This window comes from Molothrus aeneus, chromosome 4 (assembly GCF_037042795.1).
Source record: "Molothrus aeneus isolate 106 chromosome 4, BPBGC_Maene_1.0, whole genome shotgun sequence".
NCBI classification, from domain to species: Eukaryota; Metazoa; Chordata; class Aves; order Passeriformes; family Icteridae; genus Molothrus; species Molothrus aeneus.
Window position 1 is genome coordinate 9,136,616 of NC_089649.1, and position 26,772 is coordinate 9,163,387.

General features: G+C 42.1%; 1 protein-coding gene across 1 annotated transcript; it reads right to left on the reverse strand.

The window, feature by feature from the left end:
• Positions 1-3,607: 3,607 nt before the first annotated feature.
• On the reverse strand, positions 3,608-15,993 carry PGRMC2 (progesterone receptor membrane component 2). The gene is made up of 3 exons (XM_066547927.1): positions 15,663-15,993; positions 5,876-6,031; positions 3,608-4,838 (listed from the first exon to the last, which is right to left on the reverse strand). Exons 1-3 carry the CDS (start codon positions 15,991-15,993, stop codon positions 4,741-4,743), a joined length of 585 nt encoding a protein of 194 aa, XP_066404024.1. The 3' UTR covers positions 3,608-4,740.
• Positions 15,994-26,772: the final 10,779 nt, after the last annotated feature.

Sequence of the window (26,772 nt, forward strand, 5' to 3'; positions counted from 1 at the left end):
CACTGAGGTGCTTCTTGGAATGCAAGCCAGCTGTCTTCAAAAGAATCCAGAGAAGAATATTGATTTATTTTTGTCATAGGATTGGGTATTTGTCAAAAAAACAACAGGTGAATGATAAACATGGGGCAAGGCAAGGAGAGTGAATATTTCACCTGCTGGCCTCTAGAGCTGCTCAGTGTCCCTTTAGTGAGCTAGACAAAAACACCCCCCCAGTGCATCCACAGCTCTGGCTGCCTCTCAGGAGTGCCCCTTTCACTTCCTACAGGCTTGAATCTTCCTTCAAAACAGTCCTTGCATTGCTGGTGGTTTCACTGTCTGGTTCAGGAACTGATGGAGTTTGTGTATCCAGCATCCCTTCCAATGCCTTTTAGGTCCATTTATTCCAACCTTAATTATGTCTTAAGACAGTTATCTGTAACTGACCCCTTTGCAAGCCTTGGACCTTGTCTAAAAATTCTCCCACGTGCTTGCTGAAGAATTTTTAGGTTTGTCTTTATTTCTTCTGTTAACAAATAACCATACAAACACTTCAAAATGTTTACATTTCAAAAACGTTTCAAAACTGTTACCTTGCCTAAACCCAGATTTTTGTCATGCTCAAAACACTGGATTCTAAACAGCTTTTTAAAATGGAAGATTCAAGCTGGCTCTTGTTCCTGTTGGAGAGCAGATCATGTTTTCCTACACTGAGCAGCAGTAGCCTGTCTGTGTTTTAACAGGGATTTGGATTTCTGTGGCAGATAAAGCATTAGAATGGATGGAAAGGAGTTTTTATTCATGGCAGCCTCCACGCTGCAGCCTTTGCTTCAGGCACTGCTGAAGTGACAAATGACATTCCCTGGGAGAGGACACTTCAGAGTAGCCGAGGATCTGACAAATCCCACAGCTACACCAGGCTTGATCTGTCACCTCGAGAGCTTTCTTCTCTGCTGCCTTCAGCCTCTGTGCTTTTGGGATTTCAGGTAAGCCACCCCTCACCTGGCACACAGGTTGTGTCAAAGCAAGCTTAAACCCAAGCTGTGAGCACCTGTTAAGAAACATTCACCTTTAACCAGCCATTAAAAGCCAGGAGAAGGATTTGCTTTCCATCTGTAAGCCAGCCTGCAAGGCCAGAGTTACATTATTGCTGCTGTTTAGGGTGAAAGGAATAAATAGCCAAATCTTTTGTACTATTCCATACACAGGAGTAGTACCTCCTCCTAGAGGAAATAAAACCCCACAAACTCTTACTGTGTTGTCAAACAGAATTTTGTCAAAGAGACTCAAACAACGCCTATGAAAGGTTTAACCGCTCCCTGCCCTTTACAGCAAAAACAGTAAAATCAAACTGATTCTGTAGGAAGAAAAAAAAAGTTAGAAAATAGCTCAGCATTGAGAAATTTAAAGTGCAACAACATCCATAGCAGAGTGCCAAACTGATTTTATATGCTGTGTCCAACTCAGAATAATAGAAAATTTAAGCCTTAATCAAGGAAAAGTAGATCTAGCTCAATAAAAAGATACAAACAAATACAAGCATGTGAGATAATTCTGTGGTCCTTACTGGAAATTCAAAATGTTCAGATCAAATATATCTACTGAAAATACATCTACTGCCAAAATGAAGCATTTTTGGGAAGTGGTGTACAAAATGAGGCAGAAGTGTCAAAACAAATGATGACTAAAACTAATTTAACACCAAGTCTAGCCTTGGAAAACAAGTAATATATTAAATTGGAAATGTATTTTGTTTCTGAAGATGAGACATTCTTCCATCAAGACCCTCATGTTGCTTAAACAAAATTTACCACAGTATCAACGTGCCTGTCATATTACCCAACAGTGAATTCTGACCAAGAGATTGACACAAATGTTCCAAGGTTGAACGCCTCCATCAAATTTTTATAATTGCACTGAAGTTTGGATGGATCTGATGTTATGCTAAATTATGCTCTGTGACAATTTTTTATAAATATGAAAGCTACAGTGTGCTTGAAAGCACTTTTTTTAGGTTGTCAGCTTTAGATCACAAGTAACTTTGTACGTAGGATGGATGAGGTTAACTTAAATCCACTGGACATTAAGTCTATGCAATGTTCTGCTGTCATGGGACAAGTTTCGTATTCTTTAGAGTTACCATTAAGGTGCTTCAAAGCAAAACTCACCCTGTACCCATCTTGTTGTTCAGCTAATCCTGAAAGTTTAAAATTTAAACATTGTCCTCCTAAAGCAATTTTAAAACCCCAGCAGCAGAACTACATGTAATTTCACTGTGATTAAGTTTCACTGCCTTTCTGGTAGCAAGGGAAAGGAAAAGACTGCACTTGGGCTAGTAAGCCAGAGCAGATACAAAACTACTCTGCCTTCAAAAGTTACCTTTCTTGCACCAGTAGGAAATTAGATACAAGCATGAGAAGCAGCTAATGCTATAGCTGCACTGAGTGAAGAGCAGAGAAACTCAGAGCAAGGGTCAGGAACTTCCAGCTATGGCTCTGTGCAGCAGAAGCTGTAACACATACATGTATTTTCATGTGGAAGCCTGGGGACAAACACTTATCTGATTGTCCTAAGGGATGGTTGGGCAAGCTGCCTTTTCTTGTTCCACAGCTAGACAAGCTGGGTGCTGTGATGAGCTGTAACAGCTGTGCAATAGCTAAAAGTGAAAGGCATACTGTAAATGTACTGTAAAACCTTTTATAGTGAGACTTACCTAAAAGAAAAAAATTCCCTAGCGAAGCATCCAGATATAGAACTGGTGTTTAATTACTCCCAGCCCCTGTCCTATGCAAGGAAGCTTTTATTTATCCTGTTGGTTCCCACTGCTCCATCTAAACCACATATTTCTGGGGTTAGTTACAACAGCATGCCCAGCATTTCAGCAGAGTTAGATGATTAGCAGACACTCAATCCAAGCCTGGACACTGCTCAGCTTATAAGGACGTGACTCAAACAGAAGCCAGTGCTTACTGAATTCACACCTCCCAGGAGTGTCCAGCCTGCAAACACTTCTATGGAGAAACAGCTCCATTTCTGTTACTTCTTCCATGGCAAAACAATTCTATTTCAAGGCTGGAGATGAAAGAAACAGAGTTCACCCTGCCTTCTAGGACATGTGAGTTACACACGATTCCACGGAGGAGTTTTTGTTTATTTGTTTCATTTACATCAATATGAATCTCTTTCAGTCAAATAGGAGTAAAAAAGTAGCCATCCCTGGAATTTCACAGTTTACAGAATGTATATATATATAAACTGTTACTGTAGACTTAGCACAGGTGAAATCTGCAACCAGAGGTACAAACATAAGCCACGAGGCTGCTGTTCTTGTCCTGTTAATGCCATGGGACATATTCTTTACACTCTATGTTGCACTCAGTTACTACAATGCTTTATTTTTATCACTTTTTCCCCCACCACCATAAATTCACTGGCACAGGTTTAGTCTCTTAAATACAGCTTACCTGGGTAAGTCTTTGAGATTCCTCAACAGCTGGGACTTGAAAGGGAAAATAACTCCACCAGGACAAAGAGCAGTGGCTGCTTCATCTATCCAAGACTTCTCCCCCTTTTTATTGCATCACATTCCAGCTCTCCTTAGCAGCTTCTACACAGAGTCTGACAGCACATGTGGTATTGTACATGCTTTATTAAAATGGTACTCGTATTTACAATATCTGCAGAACCAATCCCTCCCAAGTCTTGCATTCAGACAGACAGACACACACACAGACACACGCGCGCAACGCCCCTTCACTCTACGGGGGTGTGAAGGCTATGCTCCCAAAAGTTAGGCAGCTTCTGGAAGAGGAGGAAGGGAGACTTTTTTTTTTTTTTGTGTGTTTGTAATTCCTTAAAAAGAAGCATGGGAGTTTGCATTTGGCCATCACAATGCTAATTTAAGTATATGTAGTATTAACATATGGCAGTAACACTGAGTGCTCCTCTTTTACATTCTATACACAGAATGACATCAAGGTTTTCCAGTCAACAGAACATTCCAATTCAGTCTCACTGCTGCTTGTAGTGACTATGAAACCGCAATTTGGGGGCTGTCCCTTAAAACAATTCAAGTCTATGGAAGCGAAATAAGGCACAATTAATATTTGATTTGATTTAGAGGATGGGAAAAAGGGGGAGAGGCAGGTTTCAGATAATAGTTGTTGTAGAAGAAACTTTTTTTACCCAATCCTTTTGAGAAAAGGATGAATTTTATCCCCATCCTAATCTACGTGGACTTCTCTTAGAGAACTGAAGGATTCTGCCGGGCTTCTGACGCCCACACACAAAACAAAACTGGAAATTCACATTTTTAACACCGGCTTCAGTAGTCTCACCTACTGCTGCTGATGTGGATGAGTACAACTTTCTTTTAATGCTGAAGGAGAAGACACACACGAAACAGGATTCAAACCTTCCTCTGAGCTTGAAGTCTCATGTCTTTTAGAGAGCTTGTAAGGTACACTAGTTGAAGGCTTCAGCTTACTGATAAAAAGGAATAGCATTTTTGCCTTTAAATCCCTGGCCCCTCTTCACTAACGAAGCCTAACCAGACATTACAAATAAACTGCAACAAAAAATTTGGCAGCACAAAGAATGTCTAGTATTCAAATCTTCATTTGTGAGTATATTATTTTCCTTGTACAAAACCTGTTGAATGTTTTTTCGCAGCAGATGAACTGTACCCAAAGATGCAGGACATTCTGTGATGGGGAATAAGAGGTTGCAGTTCCGAAGGCCCCTGACTTTGGTTGTTTACAAAGTTCATTCCTGTTTAGTGTGATCCTTGGTATCTTCCTCATCTGTGTATTCTGATGGTTCTTCCCCTGGTTTTAGGAGTCTACCTACGTAGTCATATTTTTCTGAAAGAGATTTATGATTCCATTACAATTAAATACAGCTGCATTTGCTTGCTAGCCCCTACTACTTCAAAATCAATTTTCTCCTACACACTACAGTTCTAAATCTCAATCACTGAAACTGATGGTAATTTAGCAGCAAGCTCAGCCTCCTAAAGCAATTTTTCTACTATTATTTTCTCTAACTGTGAGTACTTTGTTTCCATTCTCCTCCAGCTGATCGGGCAAGATTTATCACCCAAGGGCTAAAAACCAATGCTATTCAATCCTTCAGCCTGTTTTGATTTCAATTAGTGTGAAAAATGATTCCCCCTCCCTCCAGAGGCATAATTCCTTATTTGTCAGAAATTATTTCAAGACAAACTCATTCAACCCTTTATGTTAAAACAACTCTTAGTCCTAATGATAATTCCATGGCATCCAAAGCCAACAACCTCGAGCAGGAGTCCCACCAGCTAAGCAGATGAGATTTGGGAGTGAAATTCTGTGCCAAAGAGCTAACAGAACAGTTTTATTGTATAAAAATCAAAGTTTATAGAAGCTATAGTGACATACAGTGAAAGCCTCTGTGGAAGAAAGGTCTGAAATCCCTGGTCTGGTCTTAACAGTTAAGTGACACTGCACACACATGAGAGGGGACCTTGCTGCAGTCCACACCTCCCTTATGAGGGGACAAGGAGGGACAGACGCTTTGCTGTGGTGACCCCCAGGCTGTGTCAGGGGAGGGTTAGGTTGGGTATTAGAGGAAGGCTCTTCACCCAGAGGGTGGCTGGGCACTGGCACAGGCTCTCCAGGGTGACAGCCCCAGCCTGATAAGAGTTCAAGCAGTGTTTGGGCAATGCTCTCGGGCACAGGGTGGGATTTTTGGGGATGGTCCTGTGCAGAACTAAGAGTTGAAATCGATGATCCTTGGGAGTCCCTTCCAACTCAGCATATTCTGTGATAATATTACTGTCAACACCTCTTTAAAAGCTTCCCCAAGCCCAAATCAATCATTTTGATTAAAAGCATTTCCTTGAGCTGATAATTTCAGAATTTACCTTTAAATTGCATTTCCCACTCTCTTACACTTTCCATCTGTACAGCATTTAAGTCCGATAGGTCATCATATTCATCTCTGAGTGCATCTTTATCTAGACAGAAAGTTGCTAGTCCCCTGGAGGCATCTCTGCCAGCAAATATTCCATATGGACCCTCTGAAAACAAAAAGACAAAATTGATACCTTCATGTCTTTGCTTATGGTGACCAAAGCTCAGTTCTTTACGTAGTCTGCCAAAGCCATACATTAAATTTCTGCAGTGATGGGAACAGCAGCAGTTTCAATGCCATGGCTGTTTAACATTCAACAGCACTGCAATTCAATCTTTAATATCACTAGGAGATAAAGTCTGCTGAGAGAAGCAGAACCAGGAAAATAGCTTTGAAGGGATATCTGGAAAAATCCCTGTCAGTTGATGCAAGCCAGTTGATGCAAATTCCAAAGGGACCAGAGGCTGGAATTCAAAAGAAATACACTTCTATTAAGCAACACATTGAATATTTACAAGTCAGATATGAACAGAAGCAAACTGCATAGACATCTTAATTAGAAATCCATTATTATAAATAAATAGAACTTAAGAGGGCTAATTAATGATTTCACTTCACTTACAGAATCACAAGAACTTTCTACATCTTTTGTGACATTTCTCACTTCTGAGGAAGTACTCACTTATTTTGGGCAGCAGATCCCCTATACCCTTAGCCTGTAATGCTCTTGAAGCCAGCACAAATTGTCACATTAGGAATATAAAGCAACTGCTTCTTCCTCTGTGCTTTCTGACCAATGCAAAGCAACACAAATGTCCCAATAAAATTTTGAGCAATGAATGTGAAATAAATATTATTACTGAGAGAAATGGATGGTTTGTAAACCAACAATTTGCAGGGTAGGATCGGTAACTTGCTTTCCCCAAATTTTAATTAACTGAAAGAACTTTAAGCATATTGTTATCTTAGATCTTCTTGACCTAAAACCAAATACCTTAAATTCAGATCAATTAAAAGACCCAAACCAATACAAAAAAACCAAAACCCAAAACAATACACTTTAAAATTTTCTACGTTAACTGCAGCAGCAGCCTTGCTACAGAGTGCTCCCTACGTGGTGGTAAAAGGCCAGAACCCTTCTCTGGCTTACTTCTCAACAGTGGCCATCAGCCTGAAGAAAAGGGGCAAGAATGAACACAAGCCAAGTGCCAACACACTGTCCTTCACCACTCTACTGCCTGCTGGAGAACCTCAGACCTCTTCTGCAGCAGGATGAGCCATGGGGAATCATTCTGAAAGGCTGGTTCTGCCCAGGCTGCTCCCTGCAGCCACCACACCAATCTGCTCTTGCTGGGCACTGACTCCAGGGCTGAATGCAGCAGGGACAGCTCCTGAAGCAGGGAACCTGAGCACCACCTGCATCAGGAGAAATGATGTCCTCACCAGAACTGGTGCTGTCTCTCCACCCCAGAGTGCCTGGCACTGTAAGCTGCTTACAATCAAACCTGAGAACAGAAGGTTGTCCTGTGTGCCAAAGACAATTCCCTCCTCTCTCTGGAAAGAAACCAACTGATTTCAAAGCACCATGTCACAAGAAGCAGGTATTAGAGAATGAACTAGCAGCTGGAAGTTTGCACTGTACCGGTCTGACCATAGTGATGATCAGCATCTCTGTGCTCATCCTTTCAGGTATTTAGCTCCAAAAACAGCATCCATGAGAACTGCATCAGGGATCAGGGACTACAGGTACAGTACACCTCAGGGAAACAAAACCAAGAGGGCTACCTTTCCTATTTGCATCCTGAATTAGGTATTTATTTGAAAAGCAGGATTCAGAGACTGAAAACAATCCTATACCAATGCACTCTGCATGCTTGGTGACTTTTCCACAGGACAGGCTAAGAGGCAGCAATGACCATCATCTGCAACACAACAGAGAGTTTCTTCAAACAAAAAGTTCTGCTTCAAGCAAAACTGTGAGCAATGACTGCTCATTCAAGTGATCTGATTTTTGATGTTCTGAATGAAGAACATGGGAGCTATAAACAGCTCTTACAAACACCACAATTAGTAAATCCTTAAAAGCAATTAGAAATTGTTACATAGTGACCCCACTAACAGTATTCTGACCCCATTTTTTCCTTTCTCTGAAGTGTTTCAAGCAAGTATGTCCATAAATCCTACTATTTGCACAAGGTGTTTTCCAAACTCTGGCTAACCAGAGAGTAGCACCCTGCTGCCCTTCCATTCTACCCTGCATTTAGTGGTTTATGGAGTTTCACAGAACCTGCTGAGATACCACCTCTTGGTGTACCAGCTTGATTCCAATTATTTATATTAAAAAGAGAATGATATTATATTTATCTGTATCAAGCACTGAACATTCTTAAATCTCAATAACACACTTAATTGAAAGCATGAAAACTTTTAGAATACATCAGCCTGCATTAAAATTAATGGATGCAAAATTTCTGCAAGCGTCTTGTAACCTCAGATGCCATACCAATGTTTTGTTCTTTCCTAAAACTGAATTTCAACTTTTAAGATACCAGAATGATTTTTACAGAAGTATTCAGAAGTCACAGAGGACTCATCAAGGCACGTCCAAGCACTCAGTGGAATGCTAACTTGTAAAAACCAACCTTTGGACTCAGCAGACGGCATTTTAAATTCCAGCTCTGCAAATGGAACTCAGAAATGTGTTCCATTCTTTAATCCTACACTAAAAGGTAAATATTGAATTGTGCTTATTAGTAAATGGTGCAAGCTTGGCTCCACCTTGGTTCCTAAAGCAGAAGTTCAGCAATCCCAGTATGAGCAAGATCTACTTCAAGATTTAAAGTTTCCATTCAGGTGCTTCTACACAGAGTTTAACTACAAATATTAATATATTAATACAAAACATACAGGTCTGGGGTTCTGCTCTAAGCCCTAGTCTATTTATTACTCACTTTTATATAAAAAACTGATGCAACAGTCTGAAAAAGCTATTTTGCACATCAGATTTCACTGCACTTGGGGAAGTGTCCGGGAAGGAAGGTGCCAACACATGAAATCCCAGGGAGAAAATATCTTTCAGGAACATGATTGAGGTGGAGACATCAGTGCAATCCTAGACACACTCCCACGGAGTTCTTTCATGGCCTGATGCAATTTACTCTGCAGGCCCTACCCACAGTCCTTCTTTCCTTTCCTTTTGTCTGCCCACCTATTTAGCCTGGCTCCTGCTGTAAATAATTGATTGCAGCATGACATGACAGACAGGCTGAAGAGAGGGCAGGAACAGCGGCTTGGAGCACAGGTATGGAAACCAAAGCAAGTTTCTGAGACCGTATCACAACATTTCAGTGGGGTTTTTTTTTTTTTTTGCTGTATCCCCAAATTAGCCATTTCACAATCAAATATGTCTTTTAAAAATTCTCCTCCCACTCCTATTTGGGATAGTACAACAACAAGAGTCAGGGAAGTGTCAAAACCAATTAAAACATGTCTGCCACAGGTTACTTGGGTATATGGAGGAACAAGTCTTCCATAAAGGAAAGCTGCTCCTTGAAGAATGCTTTTATTCCCATCATGGCTTTCACATTTCAAGACCTCTGCTCCAGAGCCTTTGTTTATTTTAGCCCTGAGACCAATTATCAAGCCCACAGATTTGCCTGCCTATCTGCACATCTATACCTCCACGTTCATACTCTGCATTTCCCCTGTATAAAGTCCTCATCTCCCTTACAACTCCACCTTGTATAAAGTACACCCTTCTCTAAGCTACAACACATGCAAAACCTTGCTACCCACCACCTGCACAGCTTCACTTCCTTCCAGAATCCAGTTAAGAATTTAGCAGCCTTGAGGAATTTGACATCCTGTTCAGCCTGACATTTGTCTCTATTCACAATAAACCTTGAGAAATGGTGAAGTCAAAGTCTCTCCAGACCATAAAAATACATTCAAGATTTCTGCATCTCCTAGCACTGGTTTGGTTCTCTAATGAAAATTTAACTTCTCTTTGCAGACAAGGAAAAAATCTATTCAACTTAAAGCAACATATTAAAAATTTGAACCACAAAGTTTTTATTTGGAAGTACTGCTTCTAGTCACTTCCTCCAAAACAGGATATATGGATCTTGGATCAGCACCTATTTCAATTTTCAGCCAGCTTGGCCAATAGTTCCCCCTGCAAAACCTATGCTGGATCCAACTTCAGAGCATATTCCTGGCTGCCAAAAGGCTCCCTGAGCATTTCAGTTTGGTAGCAGCTTTGTGGAACATCCCAGACTATTGCTCCAACAGCAGCAACGTTGTACACTGAACTTTGGATGGCTCCAAGGGGCAGCACAGGGAATACACCACAGATAGCCACATGTGGACTTTATAGCTAATGAAGGGAGAGGTGAGCTAAGAATTGTGTTCCTTTTCACAAGGCCCATGTGATCTCTCCAAAGAAGTCACACAGGTTAACAACAAAGTTCAGTTTTAAACCAGCAGCTTTGGTTTCTTCATCTACTCAAAAAGCACTTCAAAGCAATCACCAAATGTGCATCTGTGGGTCCATACAGCTACTGGAAATAAACCCCAGCTTTGTCTGAAGTTTAGATACTCATGGACAACACTTGTTAATCTGTAGACAAGAATAAGGATTAATCTCCCTTTAATGTGAGTAAGGGCAAAGGGAGACAGGCTACAAAATTATAAACAACTACATTATTCTATCACTTTGCTTACTTTCTCCACTCCAAACTGAAGTGAAACATTCACTGGCTGTTTCAAATTTTGTATCTGAATCCTGACACCTGTTTGCTCAGTGTTGCATCTTTCATGAGAGAATGAAAAAGCTGAAAGTTAGACTAAGCCATTTGGAGATGTAGCTTGAAAGCAGAAGGTTTCTAATAACATTTATCACTGGGAATTCAAGGTGACATAATTTTAACTTTACTGCTCCAGATTTACATGAAAGGGAAGACGTGGGTCAATTTTAAGTTACAACCTGCATGGAAAGTCTGAGTCCTTAGGAGACCAATCCACATGCTCAATGGGAACTCTACAGATGTGAAGTCCACATGCCAAGATGGAACTGCCCAGGAACAGGGGTCTAAACCTGACTCCTCAGGCACAAGGCCAGAGAGCCTCACTCTCTCTTTTGCTTACTTGCTTTTTAACTCTGTGAAAAAAAAAAGTGCAAGAATCAATGACCCAATTTCTACTGAAGGGGCAGACAACAAGCACTGGTAAGAGAGCCCACAGGCCAGCAGTCAGGAGCTTTTTAGAAGATAGCTGCATTGTTAAGAAGGACCTAGATTCCACATCTTGGTTTAGTGAGAAATGCTCTGACCACCAGGTTATTTCCTAATAAGCAAAACTGGCCAGGTTTTTTCATTCAATGAGGGTGATGCTGCTGTGTATTGGACTTAACATCTACATGTGACAATTCATATTAACTAACAATTCATGTGATGTCACAATCACATTTCATATTCTCTTGCTTTGAGCACACCTGCTTTATCAGGCCCCTCAAATAGCAGGTGACTCAATGATCTCAGAGGTTTTTTTCCAGCCTAATCAATTCTGTGACTGGAACATGATTGGTTTAAATAGGAACTAGGAATTTGTACACACCTCTTATGAAACACACAGTTGTTCAAGTTTTAAGGGAAAAAAAATTAAAAAAGAGAGAGCTGACAGACACACAGGGCAGAAACAGAGGAGACAGAGTGCTGATCTTCCTGCACAAAACCACTTTACTGCTCTCCATGAGCATGGCCTGGAGGCTCAGAACAACCTCCACCCTGGCAGCAAAGGCACTACTCCCTTTAACCAGAAGTATGGAAACAATCTCTCACCAATATGTGTGCATACACCTTTTAGTTTTACTGCTACTGGCTGGAACTCCACTTCTCTGCCCAGAAATGCTGTTTCTCTGAAAAGCTCAATCCCAGGGCAAGAGACACTTCCACCACATAGACAACCAAAGAGGTGACAAACATCAGAACCACTGAGAAGACCTCTCACACTTTACAGAAAACACTTCTTTCCCCCAGTCTTATCCTCTGTACTTATCTGTAACCCCTCAGCCTGTTGTGCCCTCAAGATAAGGCCACCCTTAACAGTATTCTCCAAATACAACATATGCAGAGTCCCTCCTGCAACATTTCACTCTAACCATACCCTTGGAAAGGATGTATGGAAAAGCACCATCGCCATGTGGTCACAGAGACACAGGGAAATTTATGGCACTCAATTCCAAAGAAAGTCTAACAGCATCAGATTATTTTTATACAAATTATCAGAAAAAATGATGGCTGTTTATTACAATGAAATAAAGGCAGATTTCCCTTCCTGGAAAATGAAATACGATGGAATATTTTATGTGGAAGAAACTACTACTATCTAATCTGTTCTTCTTGGAAAATCAGAGATCTTCATGACATGGTGAAAGACAAGTGGGATGAGAGATGAGTTGACAGTAACAACACACTGCAGCGAAGGAAAGTCAGGAAATTGATTTTTTTAAGATCACGAATCATTAAGAAATAGAAGTGACGTGAACAGTTGCATACTCAGGGTTGCACATAATCTTGCTTTGTCATGCTCAAAGATGTGTATTTTTCATAAATGCACAAAGTATTTACTAAGCTAATCAAAACCTGTTTATGGCATTACCTTGGCATGCAAATTTAACTGCTAAATATTAAGATTTGCTGACATAAAGTACACTAACTCTTACAATGCTCTTCTACTGACAGATACACAACCAGAAACCTTGATGCAAGCACACAAAGTTCAATGTTACTATAAATGAAAAGTAAAAAACTCTAAGATAAAAAACCAACAGAGCACACACAGAAGGTATTAATGACTAGACCCTAAGTCATGAGATGTGATTACAGATGGGAAATCTTCCCAACAGAGGTTCTCTAACAGTGTGGTTATGTGATATTTTTAATAGTGTACCACTAATTGTTTACTTTATCTCTTTTGGAGTTTGTGGGTGATAAAGGGAAAGGCAATTAATTAGATTTAATAATCAGTCAAAGCATTCTAGGTCACTTACTCATCTGGACACAAGCAGAGGTGGAATTTAAGACATCTAAGTGAAATCTTGAAACAAATGGTGTCTTTGCAGGACAGAGCAGCATTTTGGAAAAGAACTTGGTGAGAAAAGTTTTAAATTCAGAATCCAATGTAAGCAAAGTGGGTTTCGGAGGCACAGACTGTTATATATACAGTGCAGCCTTTCTTTACTCTTAGCTAAAATACATTAAGAGGTACCAGAGACTAACAGGATACCAATGAGATAAACTGCACAAGGCTTTAAAGAAGGCAGCAAAACAAACAAACAAAAATTGGGAAACATTTGGATTAAATCTTCAAGAAAATGAAGTTTTCAGTCATGGCTTTTTGAAAGGATGGCTTCAACACTCTATCATTATCACACTTTACTGTGTGTATGTAAAGGGCTCTTCAGTGAAATGGACCAAAGTATAACAGGATTTGCTGGATGGAAACTTAAAATCAGGAGAACTCTGAATAAAATCAGAAGTTTGGTGGAAACTTTAATGGAATCTCAATTGCTGGACAAAAAAATCTGGACTAGGTGACAATTTTGTGCATTTTAAACTTTCTGCTACAAGTAGAAAAAAAAGGAACACCTTGGCATCCGAACTACACTGAAGGAGGAAACCAGACCTTGCTATGAAGACATGAGCAGCCACCTGAGGCAGCCACATTATTTGACATGAACCCAGGCCTGCAGACTTGCTGAAGACTGACAGTGAGCCCTGAGCCTCTGCTCTCCACTGCCCTCAAAGCTGAGGCACTCTCTCTGCACATCATACCTCAGCAATCTACTAAAGGCTCACAGTCACAGCCTGAAACATGGGCAGAGCCAAAGTCCTCAGCTCTTCCTTCTGTTAAAATCTGGCCATGCTTTGCTGGTATGCTCTGCACTTCCCTTGCCACACTCCAGCTAGGAGACATAAAATTTCCATGAGAACTGCTGTGGACATCTGGATACTCTGGCTGAAGCCTTTCTGAAAAGATCTCAACCAGCTGTAGGAGACTTTTCCATTTCAACTCTTCTCAGGTTTTTAAGGCCTGCAAACTATCTGCTAGTGTTCTTTTCAGCCACAAAACAGTTGCAAGAAAAAATTCCCTGATATGTATCCAAAGAGGGAAACCACATCAGCACAATTCAGAAATCATCATGTTTGGCAGAGCTGATGATGCACTGCTTGAGCTTCACATGCAACATCCCAAGTTACAGATCTGAAAACGATGTCACTCCTGTTAGAAAAAGGCAATCGTTCACTACAGGGACAAAAAATTAAAAAAAGCCTTTGTCCCTCTTGATGAAAAGCTAGAAGCACTGCTTTTAAGGAAAACCAGCTGCTACCAGTTATCAAAAAGCAGACTGATGTCCTAGAACATTAAGTTTTAGCTTCCTCACAATAAGAGGCCTCCAAAGGTTGCCAGTGTGAACCACTGATGGTATCTGGAGAGGAGAGGCCAACATTAACTCTGAAGTTTGATACACAAAAGAGAGGAACTCGATGTTTAGATCAGGGTTCAGTATTATTTCACAGAGCACTCTGGCAGCTTACTGGTGTTTAAAGTTTCATGCAGCATGTGTATTACCTGCGTTTTATGTCAGCACACAGGTCTCAGTTTAAAAACCCCTAAATAAGAGAGACAAAAGAACTAGCCTGATTAAGTGGCACGAAAGCTGCATCTCACCAAGCTGCATTTTCTTAGCTTTACTGGTTAATAAACAACACAAAGCACGGCAAGGTACTTCGGATTCCACTGTGAACTTTTACAGTACCCAGCCAAAAAAGCAATTCAATTCAATTACAGCAGGTTCACTTTCTGCAACTGGTATCACCAACTTTGAGCATAAAGTAGTTACAAAATTCTAGCCCAGTTCAACCACAGAACTGCTTGTCCTTTCCCCGCCAAGAACTAAAGGCTTGTAAGATGCCAGCTTTGTATTTTTCTGTTTGGAACCTCTATTATTAAATAATAATAAATGATTACTTAACTTGAACTATTTCCTGGGGGAGTGGGAAATATCCTCTCTCCCCTCCACCCCTCTCACAAGGAAGACTGCCACGGTTATTATGAAAACTCCTGCATAGTTTGATTAGAGCAAGTTTTCCAAACCACCATTGTTTAAAGAAGAAAATTATCAGCAGTCATAAGGCTCATTTCCTTTGGCATCAGTCGTGAACACAGTGCTCACCAGTAAGTTTACCCACCTCATCATTAAGAATGCTGCTTATCACGAGAAAGTGTGCTGCAGTTTCACAGTGTACAAGGTGAATACAAAACCAGAACATTTCTCTGAAGCCTGCTTTTGTGAACCTTCGAAATACACATTTCCTCTCCGAAGAGGAGTGCTGGCTGGCTGGCTGTTTACGACATTGGCTTGATTTCTGCACTCTTCCCAACAGCAGCACCATACTAGTCCCAGAGCTCTCCTTGCCTATCTTTATCCCGACTAAAAGCCACACTCAATATGGCATTTACACCTAAATAAATAACCAGCTGGTTGGCTTCCTCTCCTGAGCCGTAAGCGCTAGAACGAAGAAAGCACTGCTCAGCTGCACTTGGGAAACCTACTAGAAGAGACAGAAGGGGAAGAAAAAAAGAAAAAAAAATCGAATTAACCACGGCACATCCAAATCGAGGCATCTGGGCAAACGACGGCTGCCTGAGGAGAACCCATTCCCGCTGAGCATCACCAGTGGAACAGCGCCGGTGGGTCCCCGGCCGGGACTCCCCCCATCCCCCCGCCGTCTCACCGGGCCCGTAGAACTTGCTGCCTTTGGTCACGTCGAAGACTTTGCCGTTAACAGCCAGGAGGATGCGAGGATTGCGAGCGCCGTCGAACTCGCGCAGCTGCTCCAGGGAGAAATCCCGGCGCTTCATGCGCGGCAGCGCGGCGGCCTCGCCCTGCCGGGCCGCGCCCCCCGGCCCGTTCCGCGCTCCCCAGCGCAGGTACAGCCGGTAGGCCGCCAGCAGCGCCAGGGCCAGCAGCCCCACGCTGAGCAGCAGCATCTCGCCGCCCGCCAAGGCCACGCCGCCCGCCGGGCCCTCCTCAGTCCTGAGCCGCCCCTGCCCATCGTCCGCCATCGCTGCCCGGACAGCGCGCGCCCGCCCGCCCGGGACACGCCCGGCCGCGGCCACGCCCCCTGCCCGCCGCCCCTCCCGCTTCCCATTGGCCGCCGTCCCGAGCCGGCCCCGCCCCCGCCCGGCTCGCGCCCCCCGCCGGCGAATCGGGACGCGGGCACGCCCCGCGCCCGGCCCAACGGCGCGCGCGCGCCGCTCGCGCGAGAGGCGCCGCGGCCACCCCCAGCGCGCATGCGCGCGCCCCCCACTTCCCCCCCCCCCCCCCCCGCCATTCGCTTCTTTTCCCCCCCCCACCCCAACCTCGCCCCCGCGCGCCCAGGTGGCGTTGGCGGGAGCGGCGCGCGCGGGGTGGGGGGGGTCGCTCGCGCCGCCGCCTCACGGCTGAGGGCAGGAAAAGCGCCGGGAGCCCCGGCAGGCTCTGAGGGCGCCGCGATCGCAGGAGGCGCCTGTCCCCGCCACCGGCGGGAGGGTCGAAGGCCGGCGCGGCGTTGGGCCACCGCCGTGCGGCCACGTCGTGCGGGGCCCGCTTGGCAGCTGCCGAGTGAGCGACACGTCTGCCTGCGCAGGGCTCTGGGGCGGCGGCGCTGCCCGCTCCGGTGGCACAGGGCCGGTCTGTGGGGCGGAGGCGGCTCAGGGGGGATGCTCGGTGCTTAGGGTGAATGTGCTCTTCCTTTTCTGGCTGTCAGAAAACGGGGTGTTTGTTGGCGTAGGGCTGGTGCAGTAGGATCGCCTCCCGTGCTGTGAAATGTGTCACTGGCAGCACATAGACGGCTCTCGTATACCTCGTTACGTACCACCCGTGCTGCTCGGGAGTGAGTTTGCTCAGTTACGTGAGGAGAAAGACTTCTTAAAGGTTTTGTTATTTCCAGGGCTTAGAGACGGTGCGTGTAGCTTGTCTCAGGAGAACACCTGCAGAGGAGGCAAAGACCTGGGAGCAGAACGGAGCCCTTGTGCACCTCTCGCTTGGTGAAGGTGTTCCCAAGCAGCACGGACCGGGTAATACAGCAGAGCCACTCTATGGATGTGCACCGGGGCTCAGGCAATGTAAGCCTGGCTCGGCCACTCTCCCTGCGGCTGGAATGTGGTGCAGGGAGTAGCTCGGGCTTGAGAAACGCTGGTACTCCACGCAACTGCGGGGTGCTGAAGCATCCCTGCCCAATACCAGCTCTGGGAGTAATTCACAATCGTGTAACTGAAATCTTTTCACAAAGCTGGGAAGACAGCGCGGGGGACTAAAGCCAGTGGGAAATAACATTAAGGATATTTGGCATTTTCATGAAGCCCCGAGTTTTCAACACCCTATATAATGATTAGGTGTTTAATCTTCTGCCCTCTGAGCCGGTTCAGTAATGACTGCCTCTGTGAGGAAACAGGATAAAGTTCTTGCTAGTTAAAGACCTGCAATTAAAATACTTATCACTATTCTCCTTAACCTGGCTGGCTCTATTTATTACATGTCTAAGTAAACACTATTAAGAAAGTCCTTTTATCTGAACAAGTCACAGCTTGATTGTGGTTAACAGCAGTTTTTATTACAGAATTATAACATGTGTAAATTGTCTGGGCACAGCTATGGTGCAGATCAAAAAAAGACAGTCGCAGTCTTATCTCTGGATTTCCTTCCCTCTTAAGTTTAATACAGATTTTCCCACATCATCTTAAAGTGTTCTCTTAACTTCCTTTGTATTTTTTATTTTAGCAAGTGGTAAGAGATGTGAAGTACTTTCACCCATCTTCCTAGAAAGATCTTGCCTCTAAATTCACCCAGAGTGGCTAAATCATTCTACATGTTTCTTTGAAAACCAGTGGTTTCCCACTGCATGAATGTGGTGGTGTGGTAAATCCTGGCAGGAATATTTTTAAAAAATCAGTGTGGCAACTCCAGTAGTTCCTTTTAAGCTTCGTTTTTTCCTGTTCTGGATGCCTTCTTAAGAGATTATATTGCTGCCTGGGCTTGGCTGGGGCACCTTGGCTTAGTTCTGTGAGCCATGGTGGCTCTTTTTGATCCCCAGATAAGAGCTGGAAACCAAGAGGAATTTCAGGAACCCTCCCTAAGGACATGAAATAATTTAAAAAGACCACGTTTAGAAGAGTGGTACTTGAAAGAATTGAAGCAGTAGAAAATAGACAAACGCTAAATAAATCTGGATTAGACAATTTCCAAACCTCTCAAATGTTGTTACAGTGCTGTTAGCTTGACCTGCCAAGGAAATGCCAGAAAAGTTTCTCCACTGTGACTTTTCCCAGCGTTTCTTCCTTGCCTGACTGGTTTGCCGAGACAAGAAGTCTGTCCCTGCACAGTGTAAGAGTTACACAACTGATAAATGCTCTCCAGAAGCCTCTCAGCATTGCTGTGCTGCTCCTGCTGTTCTTTACCTGTGCTTCTCAGTGGTAATTTAGGGTGATAAATATTTTATTTTGATCTAATTGACAGGCAGCTGTTGTAGATCCTGATCTGTGATTGGGAAGCTCAGGTATAGCTAATGTGTGTGATGGCAGGTGTCAGGGGAGTTATTGCAGCAGTATGATTAAAGGGGTGAAAGTTGGGCTTTATGGGTTACCTGTGGGGTAAAAAAAAAAACCCAGAATGTTTCAGATTCTGAGATCCACGCACAGCTAGTTCATTCACATGGATTTGATCTGAACAGCAAACACAATAGTCATAATATTTACATATGACAGTTTCCCATGAAGTGCTTAGTAAGCCCTGAAAAAAAAGTATGAAAGAAGTTTCTAATTACAGATGCTATAGCTTTTGTTGTTCTTGAGTAATTGCTTAATTTTATAGGGTTCTTTTCCCTGAGAAAATTCAGAGTACACCTAGAAAGTGAATAACTCATCACTGCATTCACATGCAGTCTCACCTTGTTCTGCTTCCTCATCTTCTGGATAACTTGTCCATTAGGAGGTGAATGCCTTGACTCAGAGTGATGCTGTTCACTTTTACTTTTCAAACACTGCTTATTGCAGCCTCTGGAAAGAAGACAACTCAGGGAAGAGCACAAGGAGAGCCCAGCTTTAAGGACAGAAATTGAACTCTGATGCCAACCACTCTCATGGCTGAGGCCTATTTTCCATTGATTTTGAAGCTGAAGAGACATCTCTTATTGTGCAAGGACAAGGCCACAGGATGGATTAGGAGGTGGACTGTGTGTGAAAGGAATGCAGGGGTTTCTGAGTCAGTTTGGAGTCACAGAACAATCAATCAGCTCCATTGATCTGGGGTATTTTTAAACCCAGCTTAATGTGTGGGATGCACCGACCATTTTGTTTTAAGCTGATACAGCTTGGAAACACTGATGAGGTCAATGCAATGCTTGAGGTCTTATTTCAAGATAATACCTGCCTGGATTCCTTTGTACATATTTATTTCATATTTATTTCAAGTTCTACTATGTAGACCTATGAAAATGGTAGTTCTATGTAGACCTATGAAAAATCATTTAATATCATGTCTTATAATGCAGGAGTGCTGAATTGTTCAGGAATTTAATTAAAAAACTTGAAAATACAGTATGAACAGTCACATAACAAAATTCACGTTGGCCCACTGTGTAGGTTTGGGCTAGGAGAGAGTTAATATTCTTCAGACTTATTGGTGTGGAGCTCAATTTTTCACTGGTAACAAATCAAGTGTTATTTCTTAGTCTTTACAAACAGTGTTTTCCATTTTAACTCTCTCGAGGGGTTCTCCTTGTAAAATGCTGCTGTGTTGACATGTTTCATAGGATCAAAGTGGAGGAACCCATGTCTCAAGCCAACATCCATTTTTTTCAGCCGTATCTGTTACAGTGTTGGTTTTTCCTGGAGAGATCAGCTTCTGTAAAGGGCAAAAGCCATTTGAGCTTACACAGAAGTTTATGGCCTCTCTTCCATCTCAAAGTCCTCCTCATTATGGAGGAGGGAGAATGGTAAATACACAGCCAAGTGTAAATGTGCCACAGTAGTGACCTATATATTTTAAATAGGCACCATTCATACTCTTAGGTGCCTTTGCTTTTGTGTGCTGTCAGAATCTAGAACTGCATCATTCACACATAGTGGCAAATAGATTGAGATAGAGTTGTCATGATAATTAGACCTCTTCATTGGACAAAGCCTGTCAGGGTTCAAAGTCACCAAAAGTCAGTCTGTCCTTGTCTTTTTTTTTTTTTTTTCCTTCTCCTTTTTGGGAGGGGTGCGTGTGAAAACTGCACACATGCAGCTCCTGTTCTTTGGCGAGCAGTTCTAGCAAGGAGTGAATTGCTGAAGTCCTCTGTGGCAAAGTCCATGTTTGTTTCAGGGTTTGCCCTTTGTATTTGTCTATTTTTGATGAAGAAAGGGGAGGAAGCTGAGGAATACAGTCAGGTTTTGTGTATCAGGTAGGATCATTCACATCAGCAACTCATCAGTAGCCTTCTCACTTTCTAATAAATACTAGCTATGAACTTCTTGCACGGCCAGAATTTTGATTGGTTTGATGAATAAAGTTAATTTTTCTGGGTAGTTTCTGTTACTAGGATTCACATTCACTGGCACATGGTCCTGTCACCACAGAGTCTACAAAGCCTTTTCACTGGCTGAGGACATTCCTGTACTGGAACACAACACCTTTTCATTTCTTAGACAGCACAGCCTTTGTGGTACAGTTTGCAAACTGGGGCCTTTATCAGGGAGAAGCCTGACAACATTTTTCTTTGAAATCTCAGATCAACAAATCCTCTTTCTCCAGTTTTGCAGGTACTCAGAGAATGGAGGGACCAGTTAGGAGGCTGAGCAAAGCCTCTGCTACGGGTAGCAAGGAACTGTATCTCATTGCCAGTGACATTGCTGTGGAGATGCACAAGAGGAACACCAAATTGCAAACTTGCAGCAGGTACTACAGGAGCAAAGGATAAGAAACTGACAATGCCATGAGGAAAAATGAGAGAATAAGGCACTTGCTAGAAGGGCAACAAAGAGTTTCCAGCATCTAAAGTTTATGTGCAGATACAAATTCTGTAAAGACTAATTACAAGGTCCCTGAGCAATAACTTGTATAGTGTAGCACATAAAAGTTATGACAGTGCATTTATAGAGTTTATTTTCACAGATTTCACTTTAGCTTTGGTCTGCCAAATTCCACTAGGTAGTTAAAACTAGGGTTTTGTCAGCTGACAGAAGGTTTGATAGCCTTGCTCTTAAACATTTCCTTTTAAATGTTTTTAATGTTAATGAAGTTGTTTGTTTAGACATTTTTGTTCACTTCATCATAAAGAAATGGCCATCATGCCATTTTCAGAATTTTTGAAGACAAAGCAACTAACCTGCAAGATCCCCTGTAAGAGCATCCTGTGCTCACAGAAAAGCACATGCCCAGATTTATGTTTAATTTGACATGCTATCTATAAAAGCAATCAACCCTATGGAAACCTTGCAATAATTCTGACACTATAAAGCTGAAATTTATGGCCATCTAACCTAAAGCTTGTTAAAGAATAAGCACCACAGGCATATAAAAGCTTCATAACATACAGGCATGGTGGTTCCAAACCATTTTTCTAGCACCAAACCACCCTATCTGGCAGCCATAAACTGTTCCCTAAAATGGCCTCATCTGAATACACGTAGTCATTCTAATTTTAGTCTTCCTGATTTCTTTTCAAAAGCATGGATGCTTCCCAAAAGTGTGAGTCAGCTCAAATCAACTCCTGACAAAAAGTTTACAAGATCCAAACCTTGTCAGAGTCCTCAGTTTCAGTTTCTCAAGTTGAGGTGCAAAATGAAGCAGGCTACAAATGAGTGTAAACTGTTGATAGCATAAAAGGATGTGTTGTCCTGCCTGCCAAACCCAAGTTCTGTTTCAGCAGTGGCTGAGAACAATAGCTGATTTTTCTCTGCAGGTCTGACATTGTCTGGGACTTGCTCCTAAAATAATGTCAGGAGAAGGTAGATGAGGTTGACCCAAGTATGTTAACAACTGCTAATTCACTGCAAGGAATGCTACTGGTTCTGAACAAGGCTCCAGTTTGTCCTTTCAGTGCTTGACACTGGAAAATAGTGGTGTTGGCATTGGTGTCACCAAATTCCTCAAGACATTCAGAACTGGACTTATATTTCTTCTGGGGGTGGAGTACTTCCTATGGTAGTTGATGTACACAAACCTTATTTGAGAAGACACAACCATATCCTTTTGGGAGTAATCTAGATCCTGTGATGAGAGGAGTGTAATTATGTGCATATAATGAATACATTAAGTATTTAAAGATTTGAAGGACAACTGGAAAGAAGAACAACAACATAATTTTTGTGTTTTGTTATGTTTTCTTGACTGTACTCTTTAGTCTGAGAATATCCAAGGCTAGATTCAGAATTTCCAATTCACAAGTGAGGTACACTAGATACCTTGCAGATCAGTGGTTATTAAAGCCTTTCTGCAAGTAAGTAAATAATACTAAGAAATTAAAATAGGAGCCCTTGTCCTATGTTCTGCACTCATCTAGCAGGCCTGTGTGTGACTAATGAAAACACAAGACCCTGGAAAAGCAGGCTTGGTGTGTGTATATCCATCTGTTATCTCTGTACCCCTGTGTCTTCCTTTTGATTTTGAGTAATGACCAGGACTAGGCTGAAACTGAGTGAGAAATCCATGTTCCAAAGAGGCAATGCAATATTATAATTTAACAATCAGATTGTTAGACTTGGAAGCTGGACAGACATTAGACAGAAACAGCCTGGAGAGAGTCAGAGAGGTTGTCTGTAACACTGGTCAGGATTTGAGAACTTTGCTGTTAAAATCTGTGTGTGATGCAGACTTGAGGAAGTAATCTCAGAGCCTAAACTTTTCCTCCAATGGTAACAGCAACCATGCACTTGTATTAATTTGTGCTGAAAAGGGATTTAAGTATGCAGAGGTGCACAGGAGAGCTCAGCCACAGCTTAGAGCCTGTGCAGGACTTTGAGCTGTTGGAAGTCAGAGTAACCTGTTTCCTCTATTCCAGTGCTGTTCATGGCTGCAAAGAGGTGAAAAGTAGCCCAAAAGAACACATGAGTTTGTCTCCAGTGGTGCAGATAGACTGCCAGTCCAACATCTTTATTGCAGAGGGATGTTACAGCCTGCTTTGCTGTGAGTTAATTTCTGTACACACCACAAAGGTACACAATCATGTACACCAGTGTTATGAAAGGGACATTGGGACTCTCTGGAGATCATGTTTTTCCCTACTTGAGGAACCATTATGCCATAGTAGACTCGTTCCACAAGGTAGCTGGCAGGGAGATTTTCAAATATTTTTTCAAATATCTGTATTCTTTATTTGTGACCATCACAAAGTAATTAAAACTCAGTTAATATGTAAAGAAAATAAAGCAATGTAAGTCTGTGGTTCTGCAGTAAGTCATATCAAATTTGTGAATGTGGGATTTCCTGGCAGTTGAAATTTGATCTCTATTGGTGTGAGCACACGACTGCATTTTTACCAAATGAGCCAGAGCATATGTTACATTGTTTATTCAGGGTTTATGCCAGCTTTCTGTCAGTTGAGCTGGATAAATTATGCTTGATCCAGCACAAAGTTAGAGTGGTCCAAACAGACAGTATCTCATCTGATAGGATCTCTCCTGGGACAAAGTTATTTCTTCAAGCTATTTACAATCACACAGAGTGATGGCCTACCACCCTAATATGCTATAAACCCTGCCCAGACCTTAGAAAAATCTGTTTAAAGTCAAAGCATGTCTATAGCTGATTAGCTGTAAATAGACTGACAATTTTTTCCTCAGAGGGAAAGGAGGGGAAAGTCACAAATTCACATTATATTTTACACCTTAGGCAAGTACAGAAATGTTCCAGAATATGATTTGTATAGAAATTTTGAGTGTACTCATGTGTAAATGTAAATAATGAGGTGGGAAAAAAAATGAGTCATAGTGATAGTTAGAAACATAATTCTTGAAATTATTTGGTTAGGTTTGGGCCCATGTTGTGAAAGAAAAAGGATTTGATTTTGTGTGTCCCACCATGTTTCATCTTTTAAACATGTAGCTTCCATACCATATTATGAATACTTGGCCTTTCATTCTGAAGCTGAATTGTCATGACAATAGTTGTGGGAAGTAAAAATAGCAAACCATAACATTATAGAATGAACCCAATGATTTTTGAGATCTCCTAAGCTGGAGGGCTGAATCCATCAGAAAGCATATGCAGGTTTTACCGGTTTGGATATAAAATTGGCTGAGGTCTGTAAGACTTTGGTTGGGATTTTGTTAATTTTCATTTAAATTTCATTAGAACTTATTAGCTTATTTTTGTCACTGCACCATTGTCAGTCTTTGGCCAGGAGTTGTGACTGACTGCAGTGCAACATTCAATGCCAGCACTGCTTAGCATTGTTCAAACCACCCTGGCTACCTTTTTCTGTACTGCAGCCTTTACTGGGCTGGAACAGCAGTTTTTTGGGTGCTTGCTAGACCAGCCTATGGAACTGATTTAACTGAAGAATAGCAGGAATTATGACAGCTGGCACTATCACTGGTTGGTTTTTTTGTTGTTTGTTTTTTTTTTTTCTTCAAACTACCCAGTCTATGAAAACAGCAAAAGGGTATGATGGCAGTGTGGAATAAACTGAAAGGAGTATTATTCCTGACAAACTTTTCCAGTAGGAAAAGATATCCTGAAGTAGATGCACTCCTATGGATAGAAGAACCCTTGAAAAGTACAGCATGCACTGGGGGCTGTATGTCAGATTTGTTCTTGTATGACTACATTTATACCAGTGGTGCTGGTATAATTGTTAATAAAAATTCCCTCCTAACTGAGAGAGTGATGCTAATAAAACTTTTACAGGTACAACACCCCTAAAAATTGGAATCAGTAATCAATAAATAAAATACCCATCTACTGTAAACATTGCACACCCCAATTAAACAGGAATTCCCATTATGCAGGTCTGAGTATGTAGAGCTGTTATTGTACTAAGCCAGCACTGTGGGAGAATGCAGAAGTTGCCTTTTAGAAGCCGAAGAGCCATTTTACCTCCCTGCATACATTTTGGTGAACTTTCCAAAATCAGTCTTGGCACAACTGAAGCATCTTTAGCATTCTTCCATTACTACTACTTCTACCACTATTATCTCTTTAGAGCTTGTGTTTGTTCTCCAAATGGGACGAGACTGTACTGAGAGATTGGTATTTCTAACCCAGTTTCCTGTGCAGGAATAACCTGGCAGCACACCACAATTCAACTCCTACAAAGCACTCCCATCTCTCACTCCTGACAGACCCAGGCTTGGACCCCAGACCATTCTGATGTAATCTGCACCAGCAGTGCCATTTTAGCTGCAATCACTTTACATTATATGCAAGTACTAAAGATATACAAGAACTTTAAACATCCTTTGGGGTTGAATTTTGCAAAAAGCTCATCAACAGAAAACACTTGCAAGCGATAGTTGCTGAAATATACCAAGTTAAGGGCTCATGATACATAGCAGTTTGCTGCATATGAGGATACTTAACCCAAAAAGTGATTTATATATTTGACTTCTACCTGCAAGAGAAACACCTGCTGTGCTGTTTGTGATTCCAGTGCACTTGGGATGGAAGGATCCAGCTGCTGAGCAGCAGGCCTTAAAGAGGCACTCTCTTAGGCAGGCTGCTGTGGATGCTCTCAGGACTGACCACAAATCCTCAAGTAAAGGAACTGCTGAAGATTATTGAGTATGGCTGGACCAGATACTCCAAGAGGATCAAATCTCTTTGAATGATAGGGCCTGTTAATTTGGGGTAAACCAGGTGGGAATCAGAGTTGTGAAAAAAAAAAAAACCAAAAAACCCTCCATGCATGGGATTTCTCCTGGTGCATTTTCCTGTAAAATAATGGCAGATTTCTGTAACATCACACTCTAGGAGTCAGAATTTTCCTCTGCCTCTTCAGTGCCCTTCCCATAAATGCTGTGCTGAACTTCTAAGTGTTCTGGCTCTTTGCATAGAAAAGGCAAAAGTACAGGGAGGACTAGAATTCAAATTTTTTGAGCCCACTTGTGAACTGAGCTTGGTCACAGGCCTTGGTGCAACATCACATTAGAGCAGAAGATGTGAAGATTCCCAAAAAGAAAACTCACACATGCTGGGCCTTTATCAGAATTCAAAATATACAGGATGTTTTAAAAATACATTGACAGTTTACTCTTCCATTTTGGACATGGACAATATGGGAGAGAATAGTGGGATGTGACTGAGGAATATACCAAGGGATTTTTGGTATGCTTTTAACATGTCATGTGTACAGGTTTTGTGTAGGTCTAATTAGCCTTTTTTAGATAGAAATCTCTAAAAACCCCATAGCTCTCACATTGCACTAGTGAAACAAAATGCACAGAAACATTTTACACAATTTATAATTATATACAATTATTATAATTGCTATGCTGTTAACTCCCAGTGTGCTTAGATCTCATTGCACAGCAATGATAATCACACACCTAATTTAGGCTTTGTCCACAGATGATAGGAAAGGAATTCCCCCAAACAAAAAGTGCTTGGAAAGGCTCTAATGCAAGGCAAAACCACATTCTGATTTCCTGAGTAAGTCTCTTAAGGTCTTCCAGCCTTGCAGAAAATAATAATATTGTTCTTATAAAGAAGTATTTATTTTACTTATTTATTTTTTTGTAGACAGTTTGTGGTGATTGGGAGTGGGACTGCAGCAGAGCCTCATCCCCAATGGGCTGCAGCTGTGCAGAACAGGTGAGCAGCATTGAGTGCCCAGGGGCACTGAGCAAGCACCAAAGGGAGCAGAGGGCACACAGGTGCAGGGCATC

Coding starts and splice junctions, on each gene's coding strand:
- PGRMC2 (XM_066547927.1), bottom strand. CDS start 15,993: ATGGCGGACGATGGGCAGGGGCGGCTCAGGACTGAGGAGGGCCCGGCG. Junction 6,032..15,662: donor CAGCAAGTTCTACGGGCCCG/GTGAGACGGCGG, acceptor TTTTGTTTTCAG/AGGGTCCATATGGAATATTT. Junction 4,839..5,875: donor GTGGGAAATGCAATTTAAAG/GTAAATTCTGAA, acceptor AATCTCTTTCAG/AAAAATATGACTACGTAGGT.